The sequence below is a fragment of the Apteryx mantelli genome, chromosome 3 (genome assembly GCF_036417845.1).
Source record: "Apteryx mantelli isolate bAptMan1 chromosome 3, bAptMan1.hap1, whole genome shotgun sequence".
Classification (NCBI taxonomy): domain Eukaryota; kingdom Metazoa; phylum Chordata; class Aves; order Apterygiformes; family Apterygidae; genus Apteryx; species Apteryx mantelli.
In genome coordinates this window covers 55,711,100-55,734,818 of record NC_089980.1, presented here as the reverse complement: position 1 = coordinate 55,734,818, position 23,719 = coordinate 55,711,100, and the positions used below count along the sequence as shown (strand labels likewise).

The window sequence follows — 23,719 nt, the reverse complement described above, 5'->3', positions numbered from 1 at the left end:
CGCCCGTTGTGCGGCCGCTGCGACGGGGTAGGGCGGGCGGGCGGCGCGGCGGCAGCGCTCGCACGACCATGGCGGCGGCGGCAGCAGCAGCAGCGGCGGCCGGGCGGGCGCGGCGAGGGGCGCCCATGTATTCGGTAGGCGGCGGCGGGGAGGGGCTGGGGGGAGAGGGGCCGCCGCCTGCGCCGCGGCGCCGCCGCCGCCGCCGCCGCTGTTCACTCTGAAGCGGAGTGACGGCGCCCCGCGCGCTGCCCCCCCTTCTCGCGGGGTTGTGGGGGCGGGAGGGGGCAGCACCGGGACCGTGCTCGGGCGGGGGGCGGTTTCGGGGGCTCTGCCCGGGGCCGGGGTGCTGGTGCAAGGCCGTCGTTAGTGCCCGAGAGTGAGGGCCTCGTCCCCCTCCCCCCGGACCCCCCCCCCGTCTCGCCCCGCTGCCGCCGGCCTGGCCCCTGCGTGGCCGCCGGGGGGGGGCTGCCGGTGCGGGGCCCGTTTGATAACGGGGAGCGCTGGCCCAGGCCCCGCGGGGGTGCGGCGGGGGCCCGGGGGCCCCCCTCGGCTGCACTGGGTGCCGAGCCGGAAATCTGCCTTGAATAACCTTCGGCAGGTGTTCTGCCCGCCAAGCCGCAGCCCCGTCTCCTTGCGGGGGCCTGGAGGAGTTGTTTGGTTTTAGAGTTTTCTTTTTTTCTTCTTTTTTTTTTTTTTTGAGAATTCAGCTGGAAAGCTAAGTGTGGTCAAGCTGAAGTCACAGCCAAAGAGCTTAGTGAAAAGTTCCTTTCACAAATGTACTTACAAATAGGGTGAGTTGACATAAAACTCCCCCACACAAATTGGTCGCCTCTGCAACATGTCTGGATTAAATCACAGTAAAGTTTCCTGTTTTGAATGCCTGACTTATTAGCAGAAATGTGCTGTAAAATATCAGTCTTCTTCTTAAATAAGTTCGGAAATGACTAGGACTTCTCTTTAAAGCAGAGTCTTGTCAAAAGGCCTGTTTGCAGGTCTGTTTAGCTTAGCTGAAAGCCTCCAAAATTGCAGCAGGTATCTGAATGCAGAGCATTTTAGAAGATAGACCTTGTGGCTGTCTTGTGGAATAGAAACACGTGGTAATGAAAGTGACTCACTCTCATTTAACCTTATCTTTAATTGACGTGTCTGTCTTAACCTTTTGGCCAACATAAGTACAATGTGCTGTTGTTAGTAAGTTTTCAATTAAATTTGCTCCTAGAAATTTGTCTTAAAATTGGAGTTGACAAAATGGATTTTCCTGTGTGATATGGTTGAAATGACTTCATTGACCTTGTTTTTTGCTGCAGCTCCTTTACCAGCCTCAGACAAACAGATTTGGATGTGAGATGCTAAACCTCTCTCCCTACCTGGATTCGGATGGAGGAGGGAGGCAGAGAGAGGAGGAAATAACTTCTGGTTTCAGGGGAGATTCCTGAGCTTCTCTTCTGTGTCCTCTTGACCCTATGCTGGTATCCCAAGCGCATCATTTCATCATTTTTAAGGGTTATATGGAGAAAGAGAAATTTGAGGCTCCTATTGTAGTTAACCATGGTTCCACAGTAACCACGAACCTACCTGAATTTTCTCATTACTAAGTTTCCAACAGCATATTTTCTGATTGTGTTCTCTGTCAGTCTATGGTTGAAGCTGAGACAGCAATTTGGCTTTAATGTATAAGGGGCGAGTTACTCTCCTTTAGTAACTGGTAAAATGTGTTTGTTTTGGTTCCTTCCATGCTACTTCAGGGCAGGACATGAAAATTACCACTGATATGTAAAGAAGTTAGGTGTGCATTAAATCTGGAAATGAAAACTGAAGAAGAGTGGCAGAGTGGTGGCTTTTCAACTGGCTGTGGCTTTTGAAAAAATTCTTGTCAGAGACATGTTTTGGAGTGGCTGTAGCAGGTGGTGACTGCTGATGTGGCTAATAATACCAGAGCTGAATGCTGGATTTCTTTGTTTGCTTTTCAAGTACTTGCATGTTACAGGATTTAAACTTCGGCGATTGAAATAAATGTAGCTTATATTTTCTGAGCAATGTCTTGTCATGTACTGATATAAGCATGTGCATGAGGTAGAACCAACTGATATTTTTTCATGCTATTCTGAGCCATCTTTTTGCTGTTACAGGATGTAAGTTTTTCTTTGCTGTCTTTATTTTTGATCAAGGGGATTGACATAAGGTATCAGTAGCAACAGAAGAGTAATAAAAGCTATTTCCAGTCTTCTCATCTGTTCTGAGCTTACTTGGCTCTTGCAAAACATCAACTGATTTAGCTGCAGAAGAAGAAAGGTTGAAAACATTAATGCATCCTGAAAAAAGCCTGAAATTTTTAAATGAACAAACCCTCGGATAATTTTTAAAGCCCATGGAGAGACTGGTATCTGCAGTTGCTGCAGGACAGTTCTCTGAAGTATGATAGTGGAAACAAAAGCTAGAAGGCTAGAAAGCTAGAAGCTACCAAACGCTGCTATGGTAGAAAGATGGTATCCAGATTTGATTACACTGTGTGTGGGAAAAATATTATGAAAAGGTCAAACATTATAGCAGGGTTTGTGTTCTCTAATAAAATGAAACTGGCTTTTGATACAGCTGAGGCTTTGAAGGGTTTCTTTTGTGGTTCTTAAGTGGAGATATTTCTGGGCCAAATCTTCTTGTGCTGATGAACAGACAGGAACTAAATGTTTGCTATATGCTTATTTTAAATCTGTCAACTGTTTTTGATAGTGTTGCAGATGTGACTCTGGTCAACTGGCAGTGAAATACAACTCCCTCTCCCAAGGCTGAACACCCAGCTGCTGCTGCTGGGCATATTGCTTATCTGCTTCCAGCGTTCGTGTGTGTTAGCTGGCCAGGCCTTCATCCTGAGACCAGAAAATGCCACTGCAAGAGCCAGTGAAAGAATGTGTTTTATCCTTCAGTATGTAGATTGGTACTGTTCTGCATAGGTTTTAAATAGGAAGAGAAGAATGAATGAACGAATGAAAGGGAACGCCTGTGCTACCATTCAAGACGGAGGAAGACAGAAGCCTTTTTATTTTGGTATCTTTTAAAAAATGTGCTTAATCAAAATAGTTGCCTTTATATTTGTATTTCATTGAGGCTGGCCCATGCAGTTGCCTTGCTTGGCTGGTGGCTGTTGCTGCTGTGTTGAAGTTTAGATGAATACAAGTTCCGTTTTAGAAAGACTAAGGGGTCATTCATGCACATTGTGATGTTACAGGAGATAGATAATAGGAGACCTCTCTCTCCAGTGTAGAAGATACTAGTGGAAGAGTTTTATCATGGAGATTTCTGCAGCAGGATGGATCTACAATTAGTTCCTGATGTGCAGCTAGCTTTTCTGCTCTGTAGTGATGTTGGCTGCTCGAGACTGTGTTCTCTTTTTATCTGCCTGCGCACTGTGTTGCGTTCTGATAGGGCCTAGCTCCAGGTGGTTGAATGAATCACATGTACTTAGCTGGTAATTGTTTTTTGTTTTGTTCCTATCTGACTGTGTTTTTTGTACCTTATATCTGAGCTTGGTGAAAGCCGTCACGGATCACCTAGGTCCCAGATGCAGCTTAAAGTGGCAGGCATTATTTTTTTGTAATGCCATTCATCTCATTATCTTCATGCAGTTGCAACAGTTGGAATCAAAGGTTCTTTAGTTAATACCTATTAATCATGAAGAGGCTGGAGGCAAGGAATTTTGGCTTTCAAAGCCTAGGTGTTCTCTTGGCTTCTTCCTGTTGGGCAGGATTAAGTAATGTGGTACAGGGTGAGCTGGGGATCTTTGCAGTTGGAAAGTTGTTGGGGTTTTTTTTTTGGGGGGGGGGGGGTGGAGTTGGAGGTTAATTTCTTTCTAATTGCAGCATTCTTCCAAGCAAGTAATATTTGTTCATGCATTCAGAGTATGGTATGCAGATATTTTAGAAATCTAAAAAAAACAAACATTGCAAAAGTATTGCACACCAGTGATCTGCTTGGCTACAGTAGCAAAATAACGAATAGCTGAAGACAGTGTCTCATTCTTTATTTGTATATTCCCAGCAGAAAGAGCTCATGTCAAAGAAAAGAGATGAGTTTGAAGACATCTTGGAGGAAAGACGGGTGTCCAGTGACTTGAGATACGCAATGAAATGCTATGCACCTGTGATCTACAAAGGGCTTTCACCGTGCAAGCCAAATGCTATTAAAAGTGCTGTTCTCCAGTCAGAGCAAGTTCAATATGTTATCAAGCAGGTGAGTCTGAATGCTGAGCTGTAAGAGAAAGCAGACTGAACACAGCCAAACTTTGTGTGGCAGAAGGGGAAAAAAAAATTATTGCCGACCTTGTCAAACATGATTGCTGTAGTTTGAAAGACAATCCAATAAATCAGTAACTTGAGAGCCACGCTCTTCTGGCAGGAAAAACAAGTACTGATTTACCACAGAGCTGTCACTGAAGCTGCTAGATCACTAGTTCACATAGCAGAGTTTTGATTTTGCATATATGACAGTTCTCCCTGTATCGTATCCAATGTGCTTGACTTTTTTTTTTTTCCTGTCCTCCACTGTCCTTGACATAAAGCAGCATTATGAAAGACATAAGCACCCTCCTTTATCGTAGGCATTTTTGTACTTTGAGGGAGTCTTGTAGTAATTTTATAGGCTGATGATACATTTATGAATCGGTCATGAATGCTGCATTCTCTAAAATTAGAATTAAACTTCACACAATTAAACTTCACTCAATTTCTTTGGGTTAGAAACACTAAGATATAACCATATTTTAATATTTAAGATTAAGGGCAGTTACTACCTTGTAATGAATAAAATGTTGTATCCAAACTGATTCCTATCTTCCATTGTGTTGAAATGGCTGAAATAAGAGCGTGTTAATTAGCATAGTAGCTATTTTCAGTATTCTAGAAAAATAATTCCAGGTCAGCAGAAGTGTGTAAGATGGTTAGAGCTGAGTAAGTGACTGCCATAATCCTTTTTTATTTTTTTAATGGTCAACGTTACATATGGTATATCAAAATTTGTTTTGACATGACAAATTAAAGCGTGCCCTACAAAGCAGTCCTGTTGCCACTGTGAAGAAGAGCTAAGTAATATGAAATTCAAAAAATTGAACCTTTCAACTTTGCAAGCACTAAAGCATTTACTGGAAGAAAATATTTTACGGAGGATTTGTCAGAAAGACTTTTGTGTGATGTTTTCTTTTGAAGTGCTGTTTTTCTGATGAAAAACCATTTTGATGAAAAATTTTCAACCAAGCACCAAATAGTTGAAGGGTGTTAACAGTCCTGCCATTGCAGTCTAGTTCTCAACTTTGGACTTGAGATTACTGAAAGTATCCAATTAGGACTATTTGGGGCAATATGCCCAACAGTGTGCGGTTAGCATGCCTCCTGTCTGGGCAGAGTTTATTCAGCTTACACAAGCGTCCTAGAATTTGTTCTTGTGGCAAGTTGCTGAGGCTAGTAATGTTCAATGTGTGAAATAAAGTGCATTTGTTTATTTTAGCTTTTCTACGTGGCCAGTATGATTTCTTTATCCCAGGTTTTAGGGAGGAGGTGCCTAGCTCTATAGTGAACGTGCACTTAATTCACAAAGGATCAACTGTGTGATAAAAATTTTACTGATGAGTGAGAACAACATCTCTTCCCTTAGTGAATAACAAGAATAATTTATTGCTTCCTAAGAGAGACTGATTGTCTTAGGCTTAAGTGGAAGCAAATTTTTGGCTTCAAATGGTTAAAATGATCAGTTATAGCTACACATGGAAATATTCAGGATGAAAACTAATGCATTTATTAAAACAAATAGATCTGATAGTAAAGTGGTACTTGGAGATGCATGGAGGTAGCTAAAGGAGATGGATTGTCTTATGTGTTGTAGAATAACAATAATGGGTAAACAGTGGTTTTGAAGGCTTTTTTTGTCCTGTCATTCCTCCTCCCTCCTCCTGGAGGGAGGGGGCTCCGTGGTTAGTGAAATGCATGTTCCTCATTCCGTAATAGTAAAGGACCAGCTTTTCAGTTAAATATTTTTAGATTTAATGTCAAATAAGAGAGATGCCATTATTTAAGTCTGTTTTAAGAAACTTCAAAAAGAAATGTGCATGGCAACAGAAAGAGAACATTGATACGCAAAGCTGGTAGAGACAGTGCTTTGTATGCTTTTCAACTTGTGATTGCCAAAATAATACATTACAAAGAAATTCAAGCATGATAGGGTTGAGACTCTTCAGACAAGTCTGAAAATTTAACTCAAGTGCACTTCGCAGATTTACCTTGTGAATATCTTTGCAAATATAGGCTTTGTTTTATTTACCAGTTGAGGAAAATTGCACACAGCCTTCTTCAGACCAAAAAATATGTGAAATATTCTTCTATCTTAAACCTCCCCTGTAGATACTATAGGCTAAAACATTCAGATAGTGTGTTTGGGGAAAAAAATGTGTTGCTCCCCTGCCCCGCCATTGACATCTAAGTTAATTTTTGATTTTAAATAGCTTTAACTTGGCTTTCTTTTGTTGGTTGACACGGAACAGGTTCAGTAAGATTAGGTGCCTCTCTGTCACACAGAGTAAAATCTTGCTGACTATCGCATTAGTTTTGCCCTAATTCTTGTGGCCCATGGAGCAGTGTGTGTGGAGGGAGGAAGGAGGGGACGACTTCTGACTGCTTTCTTGTTTGTTTCTTTCCCTTTAGTTAGCAAAAGAGACAGGAGAGTCACCTGATATTATTCAAGAAGAAGCCATGGAAATCCTGGATGAGATGGGCCACAGTATGCAATTAGGAGCTGTCAGATTCTTTGCCTTTACTCTGAGCAAAATATTTAAACGGCTTTTTCAGAGAGTTTGCGTGAATGAAGAAGGAATGCAGAGAGTGAGTACTATTTAAGAGAGAGGAAAAAAAAAAAGCTATAATACTTTCATACTAGCCACTCAAAGACTCCAATCTTCACTCCAAGTAACAAATACAAAAACTTAAAAGAGCCATTAAAAAAAAATACCCTGCACTTGTGTTTATTATTGCACCTCTTAAAAAACAATAAAGGGAAAAAAAGCAGATGCTGTTTAAGTATTTTAGATGCAAGTAGTCAGCAAGATTTCCTGTACTATTCCAGATGCTGCCTACAATGAGGAGACATTTTTATACAAAACTTCTTACCACTTTTGCAGAGTTTAGGTAGATCTGCACTTGGAATACATTTGGAAATGAATGCAATATATTGCAATTGTAAGATTAAAAAAGAAAATTCTTTTTTATGCTGTTTATTTTGATGCTTAGAAAGGGTTTGCTTAAGACTTTTTAGTAGGATAAAAATATTTATGGTCTTGTAAGCACAAGTAATGTGAACAGTCTTATTTGCATCTTTTTTCCATAGAGTTGTCATTAAAGATAGATAATTGTCAAAAAAGACATACTGTGATTTTTTTTCCTTTGACTCTTGTTCCTTTTTTTTTTTTTTTGTACTCTTGTGATGTCATTGTTTTGCCAGCTCTGCAGGGGTCTGAATTCCTAATTTTAAAATAGATCTCTATGCAACAAATTTTGATAAAATGGTGTACGAGATGTAGGACATAAGGGAAGGAGAAGCTTATGTTTAAGAGTTTTGTTCTGGAGAAACTTTGGTCTGTTTTCTTTTAACTTGATTTACATTATAAAGCAGGAAACAGTACAGTACATCCCAGAAGCAGTTCTCCATGTGGGGTGGAACGTGGCAATAGTTACCTGGACAGTAGATAAATAGAAATGCTGGGACTAGTTTTAGAGGTAGTGTGGGTATGTGACCAAGAATATAGACAGAAAAAGCAAGTGGTCAGATAGTGAATTATAATTTAAGTAGAGTTAGTGGATTTCTGAACTAAGTGCTGGAATATATTAGTGTGATTGAAAGCTTTGTTTATAAGAATACAGCATACATGTAAGGAGTACTTGCATGCATTTTTCAGTGATTCTGTTAGATCAGCTTTTGTAGATTTAATAATGCATTTAGCTGAATTGGGGGTGAAAGGCTAATGTTAGTTGACTGAGCAGGTTGTCTGTCCCACAAAACCTTCATACAGCTAAGATCCATGAAACACTGTGTGCCTCTGAGACAGGGGATGTTTTAAGTTTGTTCCCTAGGGAGCTGTTGTCCCCTTGTTTCATTTGCAGGATGTCGCTGCACTGGAGGGTGCAGTGTGCTCCCTGGAAGACTTAGCAGTGTCAGCCCTGACAGCCACTATTGGGTTTCTCATGCCCATCAAAGGGATTTGGATTATGTTATCGTGCAGTGAGGTGGCCCCTACTTATGAGTCCTGCGATGCTTGTGAACCACACATTGCTGTTATGGAAACTATAGCTCCAAATTTCCTCTGGTCCCATACTGAAAAAGATTTTAGAGCATGCAGATGGAGAAACCACCCTCAAGCAAATCAACTTCTCTTTGTCTTAAGCCACACAAAGGTCTGTGTTTGCAAATTTCAACAGGCAGTCTGTAAATATTGGAACAATATTGTGTTTGGATTTTTTTTCAGTTGCAACAAGCCATTCAAGAGCATCCTGTTGTACTTCTGCCCAGTCACCGAAGCTACATAGATTTTTTGATGCTGTCTTATTTGCTGTATACATATGACTTGGCTCTGCCTGTCATTGCTGCAGGAATAGGCAAGTATGTTCTCTTAACAATGTTTTCAGGATTCAGAGAATCTGTAGCAAGTGGTCTGGTAGCTGCTACTATAAGTAATTGTCTTTAAGTTCTTTTTCCAAATATGTCTTGGAATATCTCCCTTGGATGAGATGCTTAAAGCATCTGAAAGCCTCTCCGTCTGTGCTGAGGAGTCTATTCAAAGGTGAATTTTTTTTTTAGTAGCCAGTTTGACTGGAACTGTCCCAAATGCAGACATGAGGATGGGCAAAGCTAGGCGTTGAAAAGACAACTTCTGTATATATTTTTTGGCTGGAAACAGGCAAAAACTTGACTGAGAGCTACTGCATATGCAGAGCCTTTTTTGATACTTTATACAGTTCTAAGTGCAGTCATAGTAGCCAGATATGAACTGCCAATCACCTTGATGCTGATATGACCAATCCTCTTGAAAACATTGGCAGAATTCCATTATGTGAAGTGCTGAGAGCAGAGCTGGCTGGAAAACAAAATTTGCCTCAATGGACCTATTGTTGGATATATTTAATCCTAAAGCAGATGAAGCCAGTTTTATTTGTGGAAATGAAATTGTGTTTTTTTTTGTTTGTTTGTTTGTTTTTTAACTTGGACAGTGAATATTTTCTGGCTTAATGTGCTTTTGAAAATCCTGACTTCATGCCAGCATTTAACTGAGAAATGTGTGGTGTCAACCAAGTCTTCTAAGCGGGCAGACAGCAGCTGGAGATCTAGTGCAGTCCTGTATGCACGTGGGCAAGCTAGCAAAGATCTGGGAATGTATTACTCTACTGTAGTCTACTAGTTCATCTCTTTGAAAGAGTAGGGAGTGAATGAGCCTGTAAATAAACAGGTAGGGTGTTGTTCCCCTCCTTCCCCCCGATCTCGCAACATGTCACTTTTGTCAAATTGACAAATTTTCCGTTGCTTTCGATGGAAAAGCATTTGAAAATTCTCCAAGAACCTGAGTCACTATCCTTTTTCAGTAGGTGCTATCTGATGCCAGGAACTTTGCTTTGAGCTTCTTGCATGAAAAGTGCCACAAATTTGGTAACTCTTTTATTGAGTAGGCACCTGTAATAGCTAAAAGTTAAAGGTAGGTTTTTCAGGTCCGTATTAAGCTTAGCTTTCCTCCCATTAAAATGAATTGAGGACAGAGCTGATTTAGGGTGTGCTTCTGAAATTTTGCACTTAACACTCTTCTGATGCTCTAGAATAGGTTGGACCAGTGGCTGGGAATTTTTCTTTTGTATTTTTCTGTATTTTTCTTTTCCAAACGAGAAGTTAGGTATACCAGTAGAAAATCAGCAGAAGCTGAGGGAATGTGTTTGGTAGGGAAGACAAGATTCTGCTGCTCTGTGAATTAATGTTATCTTGCCTCTGGGTAATACAGGTTAGCTTCTGGTGAATTGAGAAGTTGCTGTCTCATAGTTGCCTTTTTTAAGGAATTGCAGCTGCTGACCTGTCACACGTTACTGCCCACGTGCTGTTGTAGGTACCAGTGTCCTCCTTTGCTGACTTCTGGATTAGACCAATATCTGTTTTAAGTTATGGGCCTCAAAACACTCAAGATATTACTGAGTTAGCTTAGAGGGATTTTTTAATAATTAACTTTTTTTAAATTTTTTAGATATTTTGGGGACAAATTTCTCCAGAATTAGGGTTTTGCAGTGTCGTTATGTTGCTGTGAGTGTGTGTATCATTTTAGAGTCCTCTGTCTGGTGGAAACACACACAGCACTCCACAATTTTAGTCATATTTACTACATATTGTATTAGAGGTTCACAAGATGTGGTACACAGACTCACTTTCAAAGTGGTACTTGTGCTGAGTGGAGAGACACTCTCCTGATCTCAGTGATAAGTGCCTCTCCTCTGTTAGTTATCCCTTGACTCCAGGTACCATACAGACAGATATATGGGGATCAGCTAAAGTAAGGTAAACAGTTGCTGGTAACACCACAGTATATGTGGTGCTGCATTAGCAGGGACCCAGCTGGTGCTTGGATCTACATTTCTGTCTCATGACCTGGGACCAGGAGCAAGTGACGTTCAAGGCACAGAATGGGTGAGGCAGTGTGCGCTTAAAGTGTAAGTTATATGTATTATAAGAGCTATATATACACAAAATAAAATGTTTCTATATATATGCAGTAGCATATATAAAAATAATAATTGTGTGTATACATATATACACGCACACACACATATATAAAGCACATGTGTGTGTACTATAAAATTACATCAGATCTTCAAGGCAGTCATGTCAATGTTGCAGCTGGAAATGTAACTTATTTACCAAGGGAATCCCTGTTCTCAGATGTTTCACTGTTTGAGGTGACAAGGAGACTGAAGCAGCAAATGGCCAGCTGCTGTGTAGACTCTTGTTTTAAATGCCTCCCTTAAAAAGCTGTTAAAGCATTGCCTGGTTTTGGCAAGTTAAGTGTTGACCCTGATCATGTAAAACTAGAAAACTACCAAAAGTTTAATTGATTTGATTTGATTCCTCTTCCCATCACCACCCAAAAGGTGATGAGTCAGGATCTCAAGTGGTATAACTGTATACAGTGTAATTATTCAGTTAACTTCTGTGTCTTCTAGGATGTATTAAATGGTAACTAATCTTTCTGAAGGTAAGTGAGACAATGAACTAAATACAGCCTTCGTTATGACTGAAATCTGACCATCTAAATTATCCAAAGAAATTGTTTTAAATGTATGCCGTGTGCAAAAAGCTTGAAAACATATATCAGTCATGCCTACATGTGTCTTGCTTGATGTTCTGAAAGCAAGTAAAGGTATTTCCAACAATAGAATCCTTGATTCTCCTGTATTCTGGTAATTGAATCAGTGTTTTAGGGAAACTGGTCTACCCTGCTGGCTGATATTAATCAATGAGTTTTGTGTGTGTGGTTTTGTTTTTTGTTTGTTTTTTCCAGATTTCCTAGGAATGAAAATAGTTGGTGAGCTGCTGCGAAGGGCAGGTGCCTTTTTTATGCGACGTTCCTTCGGTGGGAACAGACTGTATTGGGCAGTTTTTGCTGAATATGTAAAAACTATGTTAAGGGTAAATAAATTACTGAACTATCAAAACGTGTGCTTAAGAAATACTCTGTTGCAATGATTCTTGTGAAATATTCGTGATGTTGTAGGTACATGATTGAAAATTTCACTGTGATCTGAGGAAATGAATTTTCCCTCAGAATTGATGCAAGCGGAGAGCACGCATGCACTCCATTATACAGTTCAACAGTAGGTGGTAACCAAATCACAGCTCATCAGTTGCTTTTAATCATGTGCCCATATCTCATGCACAGGCAAAATGTGTAAAATTTAGCTATATGGTGTGACAAATACATTGGATGCATATAGACTTAGAGATGACTGAAGTTAGATGTGCATGGCTTCCATTTAAAAAACTTAACAAAAATTTCTGAGGGGAAATAAAGAAGAAATATTGTTCTGACCATTTTTTTTTGTCTTGTTTTATTTTTGAAGAATGGCTATGCCCCAATCGAATTTTTTCTTGAAGGGACTAGAAGCCGCACTGCCAAGACTCTGACTCCAAAGTTTGGTAGGTTGGTTGAAAACTTAGAGCTCTTCATGTTTATGAGTATTGTCATCAGTGGCTTATTTCTTAAGTTCCTCAGACAATGTGGGGTGTTAAAGCGGTGGGAAATGGTTGAGGTCTGTCAGAATAGTGTAAAACACTATGGTTAGAGTTTCAAGGCTGTAAAAAATGGCAATACAAGTCTGTTGCACTCTACCGCTTTCTCTCCTGTTGTCCCGCTGTGTACTTGACTGCTAGGCATCCCCTTGCCAGCACAGAAATATTTTAAATTAACTGTTTGTAATTGAAATGAGGGATCCTTAGAAGGAAGATACTGTGTGAGTGAGTGCACAGCAGTACTATTGAAAAGAGCACACCTAGCTGACCGAATGCATTGCTTATGTTTGCTTTGTGTTTTAAAGCCTGGGCAACATCTTGTTCTTCTGTTCGCTTGAAAAGAGAGCGAGCACAGTGCATGTCAGTTGGCAGCTTTTAATCTTTAATTATTTAATTTAGTTTTTAATCATCTTCAAAGTTAAATGGCAGTTGCTGTTCCCCGCTCCAAAAAGACAAGTGATTCACTTTTTTTTTTTTTCCTCCCCCTATTTGCAGGTCTTCTCAGTATTGTGATGGAGCCGTTTTTTAAACGTGAAGTCTTCGACACGTACCTTGTTCCCATCAGCATCAGCTATGAGAGGATATTAGAAGAATCCCTCTATGCCTATGAACTCCTAGGAGTCCCAAAGCCCAAAGAATCTACGTCTGTACGTAAATTCCATAAGAACAGAGCATAGTTGGGTGTATACATACCCTGTAGCATTAAAATTTGCTCTTCGTTCTCTCCATTTTCTTAGGGCTTGTTGAAAGCCAGAAGAATTCTCAGTGACAATTTTGGGACGATACATATTTACGTTGGCCAGCCGGTGTCGCTCCGAACCTTAGCATCTGGGAGGATTAATCGATGCCCGTATAATTTGGTTCCCAGGTACCACATCTTTCATGGTTTGTACACAGGAAAAGCATTTCTTTAGTCTTCACCTGTGTAAAATAATTAAGAAAGGTGCTTTCAGTACTTTGTCTATTTTTAGCTTTTCTCTCCTCCCTGTGATCTGACTATTTAGACCGCTGAACCTGTTTTGTCTGAGCACAGGGTTATTGTGCTTGTGATAGGGTGTTCCTGAAATAAGTTGTTACTTGCTGTAGCTTTGTATTGTGTTGAGAAATGTCATTTAAAAATTTTATGATGATGCATGAGCTGTGCAAAGCTCTTAGAGGCATTTTTTTGAGAATTCAGTGTTTTTGTCACTTAAAAATTTACTTTCCTCTCCCTTTTTGCTTTGTTACTGCAAACTGTTACTTGATCATGCACCAGGAAGCTGTAGCTTTGACTGGATTGGGTGACTTTTGCAATTTGATATCGGAATGTAAGCCCTGGTATTTCTTTTTCTGCAGATAGCAAATGTGCAGTGTCAATACAGGGTTCTGTATTTTAAATGCTATCATGAAGCTACTGTTGTTTTGCTCTGTACTTCAGGTCTCCTGTAGTACATACTACATGGATAGAATTACTCTCCAGATGTTAGATGCTATAAAGTGGTGATGGATCTGGGAGCAATAAGGAGCAAATAGGGAAGGATATAATTTAGATCTTACATTTCAGAGCTTTTTACCTTTAACTGTGGTGGGTTTTTTTTGTTTTTTCCAGGCATCTGCCCCAAAAGCCATCTGATGATATTCAAGAATTTGTCAGTGATGTAGCTTATAAAATGGAGCTCTTGCAAATAGAAAACATGGTTTTGAGACCATGGGTGCTAGTTGCTGCTGTCCTGCTCCAGAATTTGCCAGCCGTGGATTTTGAACTTCTAATAGAAAAGACCCTTTGGCTTAAAGGCTTAACACAGACTTTTGGAGGATTCATTGAGTGGCCTGGTATGCAGAGAAAGTGTTATTTCTATTATTATTGTTGTTTATGAAGGATAAATTATATTTACGTGGAAGCAGTGTATGGTGACTTTACAGTATAATGTTTTCCTTGGTAATGAGTCATAAATGGGGTTTTAGGATATGCAAAAATGATGCTAAAAGCTGAAGGTTTTTGGTTCAGGCTGTAGAAGATACTACTTTGAAAACCAGTGAGGTGGAGGCAGAACAGATATTTTACTATTATTTCTTGAAGTGTGTAATGAAGGGAAAATTATAACGTGATTGTATTAAGGAGTGCTGAGATTTACCTAATGTCTATCTTTCTGAACCCTATCTTTTTAAATGTAAGTCACAGGCAATTACCCACTCTGCAACAGTAACTCAGTATAATGCTGTTTCTTGATATTTACTGTAGTATAAATTGCTACTGTGGCAAAGAACTAGCCCAAAGGTATATGTGAGATAAAATCAAAGCTATAATTTGTCTGTTTATTTTTACATTTTGCTTTATCCTCAGAAAGAGTGGTGGGCTTGGGGGAGAAGATTCTTTTCATATGTATATGAATATATATGAAATATATACATATATATATCTGGCTGCTGAAAGGTTGATTCTCCTTCCAACTTTCTAAATAATTTTTTTTGTATTTCACTTCTCTCTGTGAGCCAAGGTGACACAGGTAATTCATTGTGGAGCCTCAGGATATAAGTGGTAAAGCAGGCAAAGAAAAATAATTATATAATACAAATACATTTACCTTTTCACTCTAGGTATGTTTAAACTACAGATCTGTGCTTCTATAGTCATGTTTATAATCAAGGATCTCTCTCAATGCTGCAAGAAAGAAATACAAGCAGGCCATAGTTTTAACAGAACTCTGCCATTTCTGGAAGAATACTACTTCCTCCAGAGATCTTCACTGTTGTGAATACAGGCAAGGTCTACTCCTGCCAGGCTGGTAAAAGGACAAATTTCATGGGGATACTTAAGCATGATGTAGAATCTTACTATAAACTGAAGAACACACCACATTTGGGTTTGCCCATTTATTTTGACTGTTTTCTTGGCAATGATGAATAAGCTTTTGCTTTAGTTGAGTTGTAGTGTAGTCAGGGTATGGAAAATAGGCATGGTAATGAAACAGAGAAATGACAACAACTGAGCAGATTCTACCACAATGTTTTGGTTCTGCTCTAGGCATCATTTGCATAGAAACAGGCTTTTTATTATATTTTGGGGGGAGTGTCAATAATTTGAAAAAATAAGTACATTTTAAAGGTTAACTTGGAGATGCCACAAAGTCAGAAACTACATGTACCCTGTCTATTCTTCTGTCTCCAAACTGCTAGCTATTTCTCCTTTTATCATGCTGGTTAGTTGATACAGGCAGAATATTTGCTGAGGTGTTAGAAGTTTTGTTTTAGAAACAGGAACTGCAAAATGACTTTCTCACACTTCTGCTTATTACACTGAGAAACTTGAGAGCTCTGGCAAAATTGGAACAAAACAGGCCAAAGGAACAAATAAAATGCATTGAGATTCTACGTGAAAGCTATGTTAAGAGGAAAGAATACGGAATATGTGAGTTTCTCCTTTCCTCTTGCCATCAAGGCCTGTATTGATTTGATATACTTGTGTTGCTATGATCAAGTAAAGTATATCATTATGTTAGTTTTTATTGCTTCTTCCCTTGCTTGCCAAAGGGTACAGTCTGTCACTCTACACGGAGAATGTTTGGATAGTGTTTAAAGCTTAAAGCATTTTAAAATAAGGTGAGCGTATTTCAAGACTTAAGATACCATTCATTATCTTTCCACAAAGCTTGCTGTGTGTCAATCCAATGAAAAGGCTTACACACAGGTTTGCAAAACTTGTGCCTGCCTTGGAAGAACCTTCTTGTTTCAAAAACCCCCAAAGTCACACACCTCCTTGCTTTAGACTCCTTAAAATGAATGTCAGAATTGTCTTATGAAACAAGAAGAGCATTTAAGTACAGTCTGTTTTCTTCTGGAGCAGGTGTTTTATGTCATGACCCTTCTATTAGGATTTCTTTAAACTTAGTTTGGGATGAGGGCTTCCTTGTATAAGAGAATTAAGAAAAATATTAAAAAGACTTGTGAATCTGATTCAAAACTTAGTGTCAGAAATGCCTAAGCAAAAGCATAGTCTCCATTTCCTGAATGATGAAAATGGTAAAGTCATCTTTAAAAAGCTCAGGTGCCAGAAGACACTGCCTTTATCTATTAGGCTATTTCAGCTTTCATATTTACTTGTTTATGATATCCTTGTATGGTTGTATTGTGGAAACTTCTCTCAGATAATTTTCCTTCAGTTTGGATGACAACACACAGGTTCTTGAAAACAGAATCTTGCCCAAAGTTGATTCAAGCATCTTGCTGATATCTGTGTACTTGTGTTAGCTAATGCTGGAGTCAGTCCCTCTTTAAATAAGGGATTTATCTAATTTTGACTTTGACATATTTTGTTCTTGTTGTGTGCGTGACTCCCATTCCTATTACTATGATGCTGTCATGTGCGCTTCCAACTGAGATGTATTCCCTTTTGCATCTGCCTGAGTGTTGTGTTTTCCTGCTAGATAACCTATGTGCCAAAAAAGCAATTACATCTGGCCTTGCTCTGCATTCCAACATCGCTCGCCTTGTAGATGGCCATGTGGTCCTAAATGACAAAGGAACAGAAGATGGAGCTGTAGGGGAGATCATCTTTAAGCGAGCTCTGGCTGTCCTCATGTGTGGAACCTACAGGAACCAGTTGCTGAACGTGTTTGTGCGCCCGTCTCTGGTGGTGGTTGCTTTGCAGATGACACGCAGCTTCCGAAAAGGTAACTTTGGGTAGCCCTAAGAGTGGAGCCCAGCGGCATTGCTCTTTGCCCTGTCCCCAGTGAGAGGAGCACAAGGTTCTTGCAGCTCTTTGTGGGATTTCCCTCCGAGTATTATGGCAGCTCGCTGAATGAGGTCTACTCGCGTAATGTGGATGTGATGATGGGGGGGAGGGCTGTATTTTTGTTGCCTACTTGATTTGTTTACCCTTTGATACTTTTGAAAATAAGTATAGTCCACTGAGAGGGCAGAGTTAAGATGAGGTGATCCCGATTCCTGTTTACACTGGTCTGGAATACAAAACTAATATGGTTTAGAAGCAGATGCTTCGGAGTGTTTGTTACTTCCCTTGCAGTGTGCATTGTGGAGCTGTCAGAAGGTGAAATAGCCCCCAAAGTGGCATAAATCACCTTTTGTATTTCAGTTATGCTAAGTGGAACTACGTTTGGAAGTGCCTCCTGCCTCTCTAGCAAGGTTTCATTTTACAGGAGTGTAGAATGACTTACAGCGGATAAGTGTCTTATCTTGTTGGTGATTAGCAGGCCCGCATTTTAGGTTACAAATTGCACACAGCTTACACGTGCATGTGCTAGTTCCCAGTTTTTCTGCTTCTTCCCATTGTTGTTTCTGAAGTATTTTGGTGTTTTCCAATACTTGGTTGTTTAAAAAAAAATTTTTTTTTCAGAACATGTATATTAATTTTGTGTGGCATCTGATTATATAGTATTTAATACATGCCCTGAGAAGCTACATACCCAGTTCCTGAGTTCCTTCCTTTTAGGAACAATTGAATCAAGTACTTGGAGTAGTCGTTGTCCCACTGTTGCAGTTTCTGGTGTATATTTATGTATGCTTTAATGTCAAGTCCAGATTTTATTTGAAGTAGATGGTACCTCTAAAATCAGGAGCAAAAGGCTTTTAACTTGCATGTTGTAAAATATGTTTTTAAATGACAGTACTCTACAATAATTTTTTTCAGAGGAAGTCTATAGCTGCTTCAGCTTCTTGAGAGATGTTTTTTCTGATGAGTTCATCTTCTTTCCTGGCATTTCATTGAAGGTAAAATCGTCCTTTGTACATAAATTTGGATAGTTCTTAATCAACTAAAAGAGCATCTAATTTCAGAGCTCTCCCTAACAAGTGCTTTGTGATAAATACTTCCAGAGATATCAGCTTGATTTGTAAGTGGGAGGGAGAACTTAAAAGGGGATCAGAGTGGGGGTCACTCATTTGTTTAGTTGCAAAACATTGTCTGAATCCACAAGGTTGCATGTGCATTTTTCTTCCTCCCTCCTTCCCTCCAGTAAAAAACAAAAAAGTGTGAAATTGCCCAATTCTGAACTATTAAAATGAACTGTAGCAGAAGTTTGACTTTTTTTTTTTTTAATAAAACTACCAGTCTTTCAGCACAGATAGAAAGATACATGTAGAAAAATCTTTAAAATTAAGTGTAAAGACTGTCCTGTTCCTCTGTGGTTGTGAAAGACTTAGGCTGTGAAGAAAAAAGTGTTAATGTAGATCTTGTCATTGAATTCTAGCAAAGAGCAGGTTTGTTCTGTCAGCACAGAAGCAAAATAGGAATTCTCCTTGAGGGCAGAAAAGGTAAGTTTACCTAAAAGCTGTTGCAGACTAGGTAGCAAAGAGGCACTACAAGAGGAACTACTTTCAAAAAGTTAAACTAGATTTATTATACCAATTAATGATCAACTATTGTGTGTCTTTGTTATCTTTGACAAATAGAGTGTGCTTTTCCAAATTTAAGTACTTATTGTCCTCTAGGTAATTATAGTCCTATTAGTGCAGCCATGATCGGTTGTTTTGTGAAGCTCAATATATATGCTCTGGGATGGCAGGGCTAACAGACCATTGTGCCAACACCCAGTGCCCCATATATTAAAGTACATCTCTCTACCTACCTCTCCTTGAATCCACAGTACTGCATTTAACACTGTAGTGTGTATATAGTGCCCAAGGTTCTTCTAATACCTTGAACTCTGAAGGCTTCAATATTTCTGTGCATAAGTAAGCTTTATATATACATACATATACACACACACACGTGTGTGTGTATATATATATAATACACATATATACATATTTTATATATATATATTTATATAAATATATGTGTGTGCGTGTATATATAAAATTTTGATGACTGTAGTCTAGCCAGCTTGAAATGCAGGTGAGCACAAGTTTATTAGTAAAAAAGTCACAGTCATACCCGATATAGACTGGCAAGTCCAGATTTTTATTTGGATTTTAAACTGATTAAATGTGACTTTTATATTAAGGCCAATTATATGATAATGGTATTCAAATGTCACTTTACCTGCATAAACAAAGAGATAAGAATAATTTTCATAAGAATATTCAAGGCTTATGACTATATTCATATCTCAAAGATTTTTATGTAGAAGAGAACTGGGACTTTTTTTAATGGCTGATTGGCATAGTTGCTGATCTGAAAAATCACATTGTTTTCATTGTTAGCAATTGTTACCTCTTGTAGCTTTTTTTTTTTTTTTTTAAGTACCAAAACCAAATAAGAAACAAGAAGGTGACCATGACTGACTTCACTGGAATCAAATAAAGGAGTTGCTATGTTATTTCAAGAAGAGATCTTCAACCCCCTCTCCTCTGCTCTTCCCCCCAGCTATTGGCAGAAAAAAGATTTTGTCACAGACACTGCTGTAATTGTAACTTTTGGCCATTGTGTTGCCCCTTGTGCAGGCAGCAGGTCAGTCAACTATGTTATCATTTATCACAACCAGTGGACATGAGATAAAAGCAAACCCCAGCTAAAAAAACCCCCAGCCCCCAAACCAGACAATCTGCCTTTTTCTGGCAAAATCCTGAGGGAACTCAGGCTGGCAGTTACAGTAGCAGCCACAAGCTCTTTTCTTGGCCCTAGAAGGCCTGTTGAGCATTTAGGTGCATCTGTGTTTGCGAACATGTTCCCACTGTCTTTTTAGGAGTGTATTTCTGGTATATAGGAAAATGTTGGTTCAAGTCTCTCGAGAACTGATTTCAGAAATGGAAGTGGTGTCATGTTGTGTGTTGTTTTTTCATGGGGAAAAAGGCAGCTGTGCCTACTGTAGATGTTAAAATGTCAGTTATGCTTCCCTCTCCCAGGATTTTGAAGAAGGATGTTTTCTACTTACAAAATGTGGTGCAATTCAAACAACTCAACAAGAAATCTACCCTACTGACAAAGGAAGTGTTGTAATATCTTTCTTGTCAGCTATGTTTAGACCTTTTATGGAAGGTTATCAGGTATGTTTTTCTTCAGAAAATTTTTGTCTTTTTCTTTCCTGTGTTTTATAGGAAAACCATGAGAGTAGTGATTCTTCTGCAGTATAGTGAGTGTTTTCATGGCTAGGGAGTGCAGGAGTTGAGAAATAGCAGTTAAAAGCATCTTAAACACCACCCTTCTTCCAGGATCCTGATTTCAACTTCTGTCTCGGACCTTTCAAAACGACCAAAGCAATAAACTGCATTGTAATGTAGTGGTCCATTGTGGGTATATAAACTTTACTTCACAGGGAGTGTGCTGCAACCAGGTTCATTTTTATTTCTTTAGGAGGAGCCCTTGCTTAATTCACTTTACGTGGGCTGTCCTGCCAGGTGCGGAAGTTTGTTTGCATATTATATCTGATAGCCTTTTAGGGAGTCCTTAATTCCACTGGTATCTGTTTTTAATTGTTTGGCTTTCTCCAGAGATTTAGTAAGACTAAACCCTATGCTTTTGAAATAAATAGTATATGCAACAATAGGAGGCTAAATTGTCCCAACAGCATATTGCTGGGAACATAGGTAGTTGAACCTAGTGGATGAGAGAACTGTTAATGATTTGGCGTATGACTTAGGCTGAACTGTACTGATTTGCCAATTTTTTCCCCATCTGTAAAACATGTATTGTTTTAAAAAGATACTGTTTTTGATTGTGAAAAGAGGAATGTTAAATCAGTGTCTAAAGATAACTATTACAGTAATACTGAATCTTACTTTAATATTAGAATTCTCAAGATTGCCTGTTAAACAGTAATAAAAATTTCAGGTGCTTTGTGTAATGCTACCTTTTGACTACATCTCCTACACTTTTCAAAGTGTAACAATAATGTTATTTCCTTATGAGGACATGTTTGTTTGTAATTAATAACAAATTGACAATCAAAAGGGAAAAAAAGTGTTAACTTTTTTTTAATGTTAGTTAATTTTCAGATACCTCTCAAAGGAAGCAAAAGAAACCTTTACCGAGAAGCAGTTTATATCTGGAGTCCGCAACTTTGTTTTTCAGCTTCTTGAGAAGGGTGTGTACAGCTGTTATGTAATATGATCATTTAATAAGCATAGCTTGCTGATGGGCAGTGATAAAGCTTTTAATTGTGTTTCTGCTTCTTCTGTAGGGAATACTCAGTGTTATGAAGCACTGTCTTCTGACATCCAGAAAAATGCCTTGGCAGCTCTTGTGCAACTAGGTGCAGTGAAGAAGAAGAAAATGTAAAGCAACTTTGGCTTTTTGGTGCACAAAAGACCATGTGTGGGCTTACTGGAAATTGTCAATGGTTGAGCTATAAGTATTAAGCAGTATACCATAACCCTGATTTCCTGAACACCAGTCAGCTGACGGTTGATTAGATTTACCTGAGCCCCAATGAAGACCTGGGGAGCTGCTTTCTATACATGTTGTAGAAGCAGAATGGCACCCCTTAGAGTGTAAACGCTCCTGTGGGACCCAGTGACAAACTTTATTAACCTGCTAGTAGGCTTCTTGTTCTTTTGACACCACATGCTTTATATTTTGGTTTTCAGAGTTTCTCCCAAGGCTTTGATAAGCAAATAGAAGAGTCCTGTTTATTTTTAATGATTAACAAACAGTTATTGCTGTACAGAAATATGATGGCATACACTTGATGTAATCTATTTCATTTGTGTTGTGGAACTTCTTACTATATTTAGGAGCATAACCATGGCAGACCATGTTATAACAAGTACCCATATTGTCTTGACTGTTTCACAGAACTTAATTGGCAGACAATAACCTTGACCTATTTTCTTATGCCAGGTTAAGGTTTGTAGTGCTCTTGGAAAGCACAAAGACAAAGTACTATTGTTATGTCCCCTGCTTTGTCACTGTGCTAAATAAATGTCTATAGCTAAATTCCCCTTTCAAGTAAATGGAATAAATTAGCTGAGTGTACCAGATTTTGACATCAGCTGAAGATTTGGCTCAGCTTTACAGAGCTGGTCTTGAAAATTATTCAGTTGAAAGTAAACAAACAAAAGTTGTCTTCCTGCAGTTGTCACCAATAATAAAAATTAAGGGAAGAGAGAGGCAGGGAGCCTGAGCAAGAGGGAGGAAAAAGAAACCTTCACCATCCTTGAGTACAATCTGTTTAAAAGACTGATGTGCTGAAGGGGGCCCTTAAAATTGATAAAGATGCTGGTAGGATGAAAAATTTGATGAAATTTGAATATATTTTATTCAGATTATTTTTTCAGATTATATAGAAATGAGTGAGAAATATTCATTGAATACTTTTTTTTAAACTCTAGGACCAATGGATTCACTTACAGTATAAATCAAGAAGCTGTTAATAAAATTCTGGACATGTTTGGTAAGTGTTTTGAATGATCTCTAACTCAGTTAAAGAGTTTCTTTGTTCATTGTCCAACTTCATTTAGAAACTTACATTAGAAGTTGTGTGTTGTTTCTAGTATCTCCTTAAAGTTCTCAGTATGAGAATCCTAATTGTATCAGAATGAAAAAGTTCATGAAAAAGTTTGGGTTTTTTTATTTTTGAATTCCTTTTTCTGTGTAGTTGATTATTTCTTCTTTACTATATTGAAAACATTTTGCAACCCAATGACCAAAGAAAATAAAGCAATAAGTAATCTAATGGAATGGTATTTACAGCGTTTTAATGCTGTGATGTTTACTTTTTTTTGTTAGACTCTAGGATACCTGTACAGAAACCTGTGGCTGCAAGACTGTAAGCGGTCTTTGATGCTGTGACTGTGGCTGCAACTGTCTGCTGAGAACACAGAACGACACCGAACCCGAGCACAGATGGGAATTAATGAAATTCACGTCTTATCCTTGGGTTTGGGACCTGTCAGTATGTAAACGTGTGTGAGGCAGGAGAGGGAGAGGTTGGGATGTGTTGGGGAAAGGTGTTCTTCAGCTGGAGCGTTTTCCATTACCAGTTAGAAACCGTCACTGCTGATGGTTAAAGTTATATTTGTACCCTTGCTGTGTTTGTTTTTAAAAACAGATTATACATTGTCTTTTTTTTTTGATAACATATTTAAAGAGAAGTGTACAGTAACGGTTACTGAAATATTTTTTAGGCGTGTAACAACGTGATTGGTTTCAAATATTTCATTGATGTGAAACTGTAACAGGGAGTTAAAGACTAAACATTAAAATTGATATTTAGGAAAAAATATGTTGCTGGCTGTATGTAAGATGAGGCCCATATGCAAGAAGAGCACAAAACAAATCTTGGGCAATAACCAGACATGCTAATTGTGTTTTTGTGTGTGTGTTTTCTTTTTTTTAAGCACCTGGTATTGTTTCGATTACTTCATAAATGTTACCTATAAAAACGGAGTTAAAGCGCAGTACCTCTTGCGTGTGCTGGTTTTCCCGCGCGAGGGGGCGGGCGCAGGCAGCCGCGGTGGCGGCTGCGCCCGAGGGTGGGTCGTGGGGTGGTCGCAGCTCCGGCCCTTCAGGGAGTGGAAAAGAAAAGGGAAAAAGACGGGCGCCCCTTCCCTCCCC

The 23,719-nt window shown here is 39.1% G+C and overlaps 1 protein-coding gene across 6 annotated transcripts; it reads left to right on the top strand.

The window, feature by feature from the left end:
* The first annotated feature begins 46 nt into the window (after positions 1-46).
* On the top strand, positions 47-23,562 carry GNPAT (glyceronephosphate O-acyltransferase). 6 transcript variants are annotated; one of them, XM_067293412.1, is made up of 17 exons: positions 49-134; positions 1,308-1,469; positions 4,036-4,224; positions 6,684-6,860; positions 8,498-8,627; positions 11,561-11,688; positions 12,120-12,195; positions 12,784-12,935; positions 13,026-13,156; positions 13,877-14,100; positions 16,692-16,937; positions 17,915-17,994; positions 20,071-20,211; positions 21,149-21,248; positions 21,345-21,438; positions 22,495-22,556; positions 22,892-23,562. In XM_067293412.1, the coding sequence occupies exons 2-17, from the start codon at positions 1,464-1,466 to the stop codon at positions 22,933-22,935; spliced, it is 1,980 nt and encodes a 659-aa protein (XP_067149513.1). In that variant the 5' UTR covers positions 49-134; positions 1,308-1,463; the 3' UTR covers positions 22,936-23,562. The 6 variants fall into 6 exon arrangements, with proteins under 6 accessions (XP_067149511.1, XP_067149510.1, XP_067149513.1 ...); XM_067293411.1 differs by having other exon boundaries at positions 4,033-4,224; XM_067293410.1 differs by lacking the exon at positions 1,308-1,469 and having other exon boundaries at positions 47-134.
* Positions 23,563-23,719: the final 157 nt, after the last annotated feature.

Bases quoted from the DNA above. Each gene is read 5' to 3' on its own strand.
- GNPAT (XM_067293409.1), top strand. From the start codon at position 69: ATGGCGGCGGCGGCAGCAGCAGCAGCGGCGGCCGGGCGGGCGCGGCGA. The intron at 6,861-8,497 runs GTGAGTACTATT...ATTTTTTTTCAG, and splicing joins ATGAAGAAGGAATGCAGAGA to TTGCAACAAGCCATTCAAGA. The intron at 8,628-11,560 runs GCAAGTATGTTC...TGTTTTTTCCAG, and splicing joins TGTCATTGCTGCAGGAATAG to ATTTCCTAGGAATGAAAATA.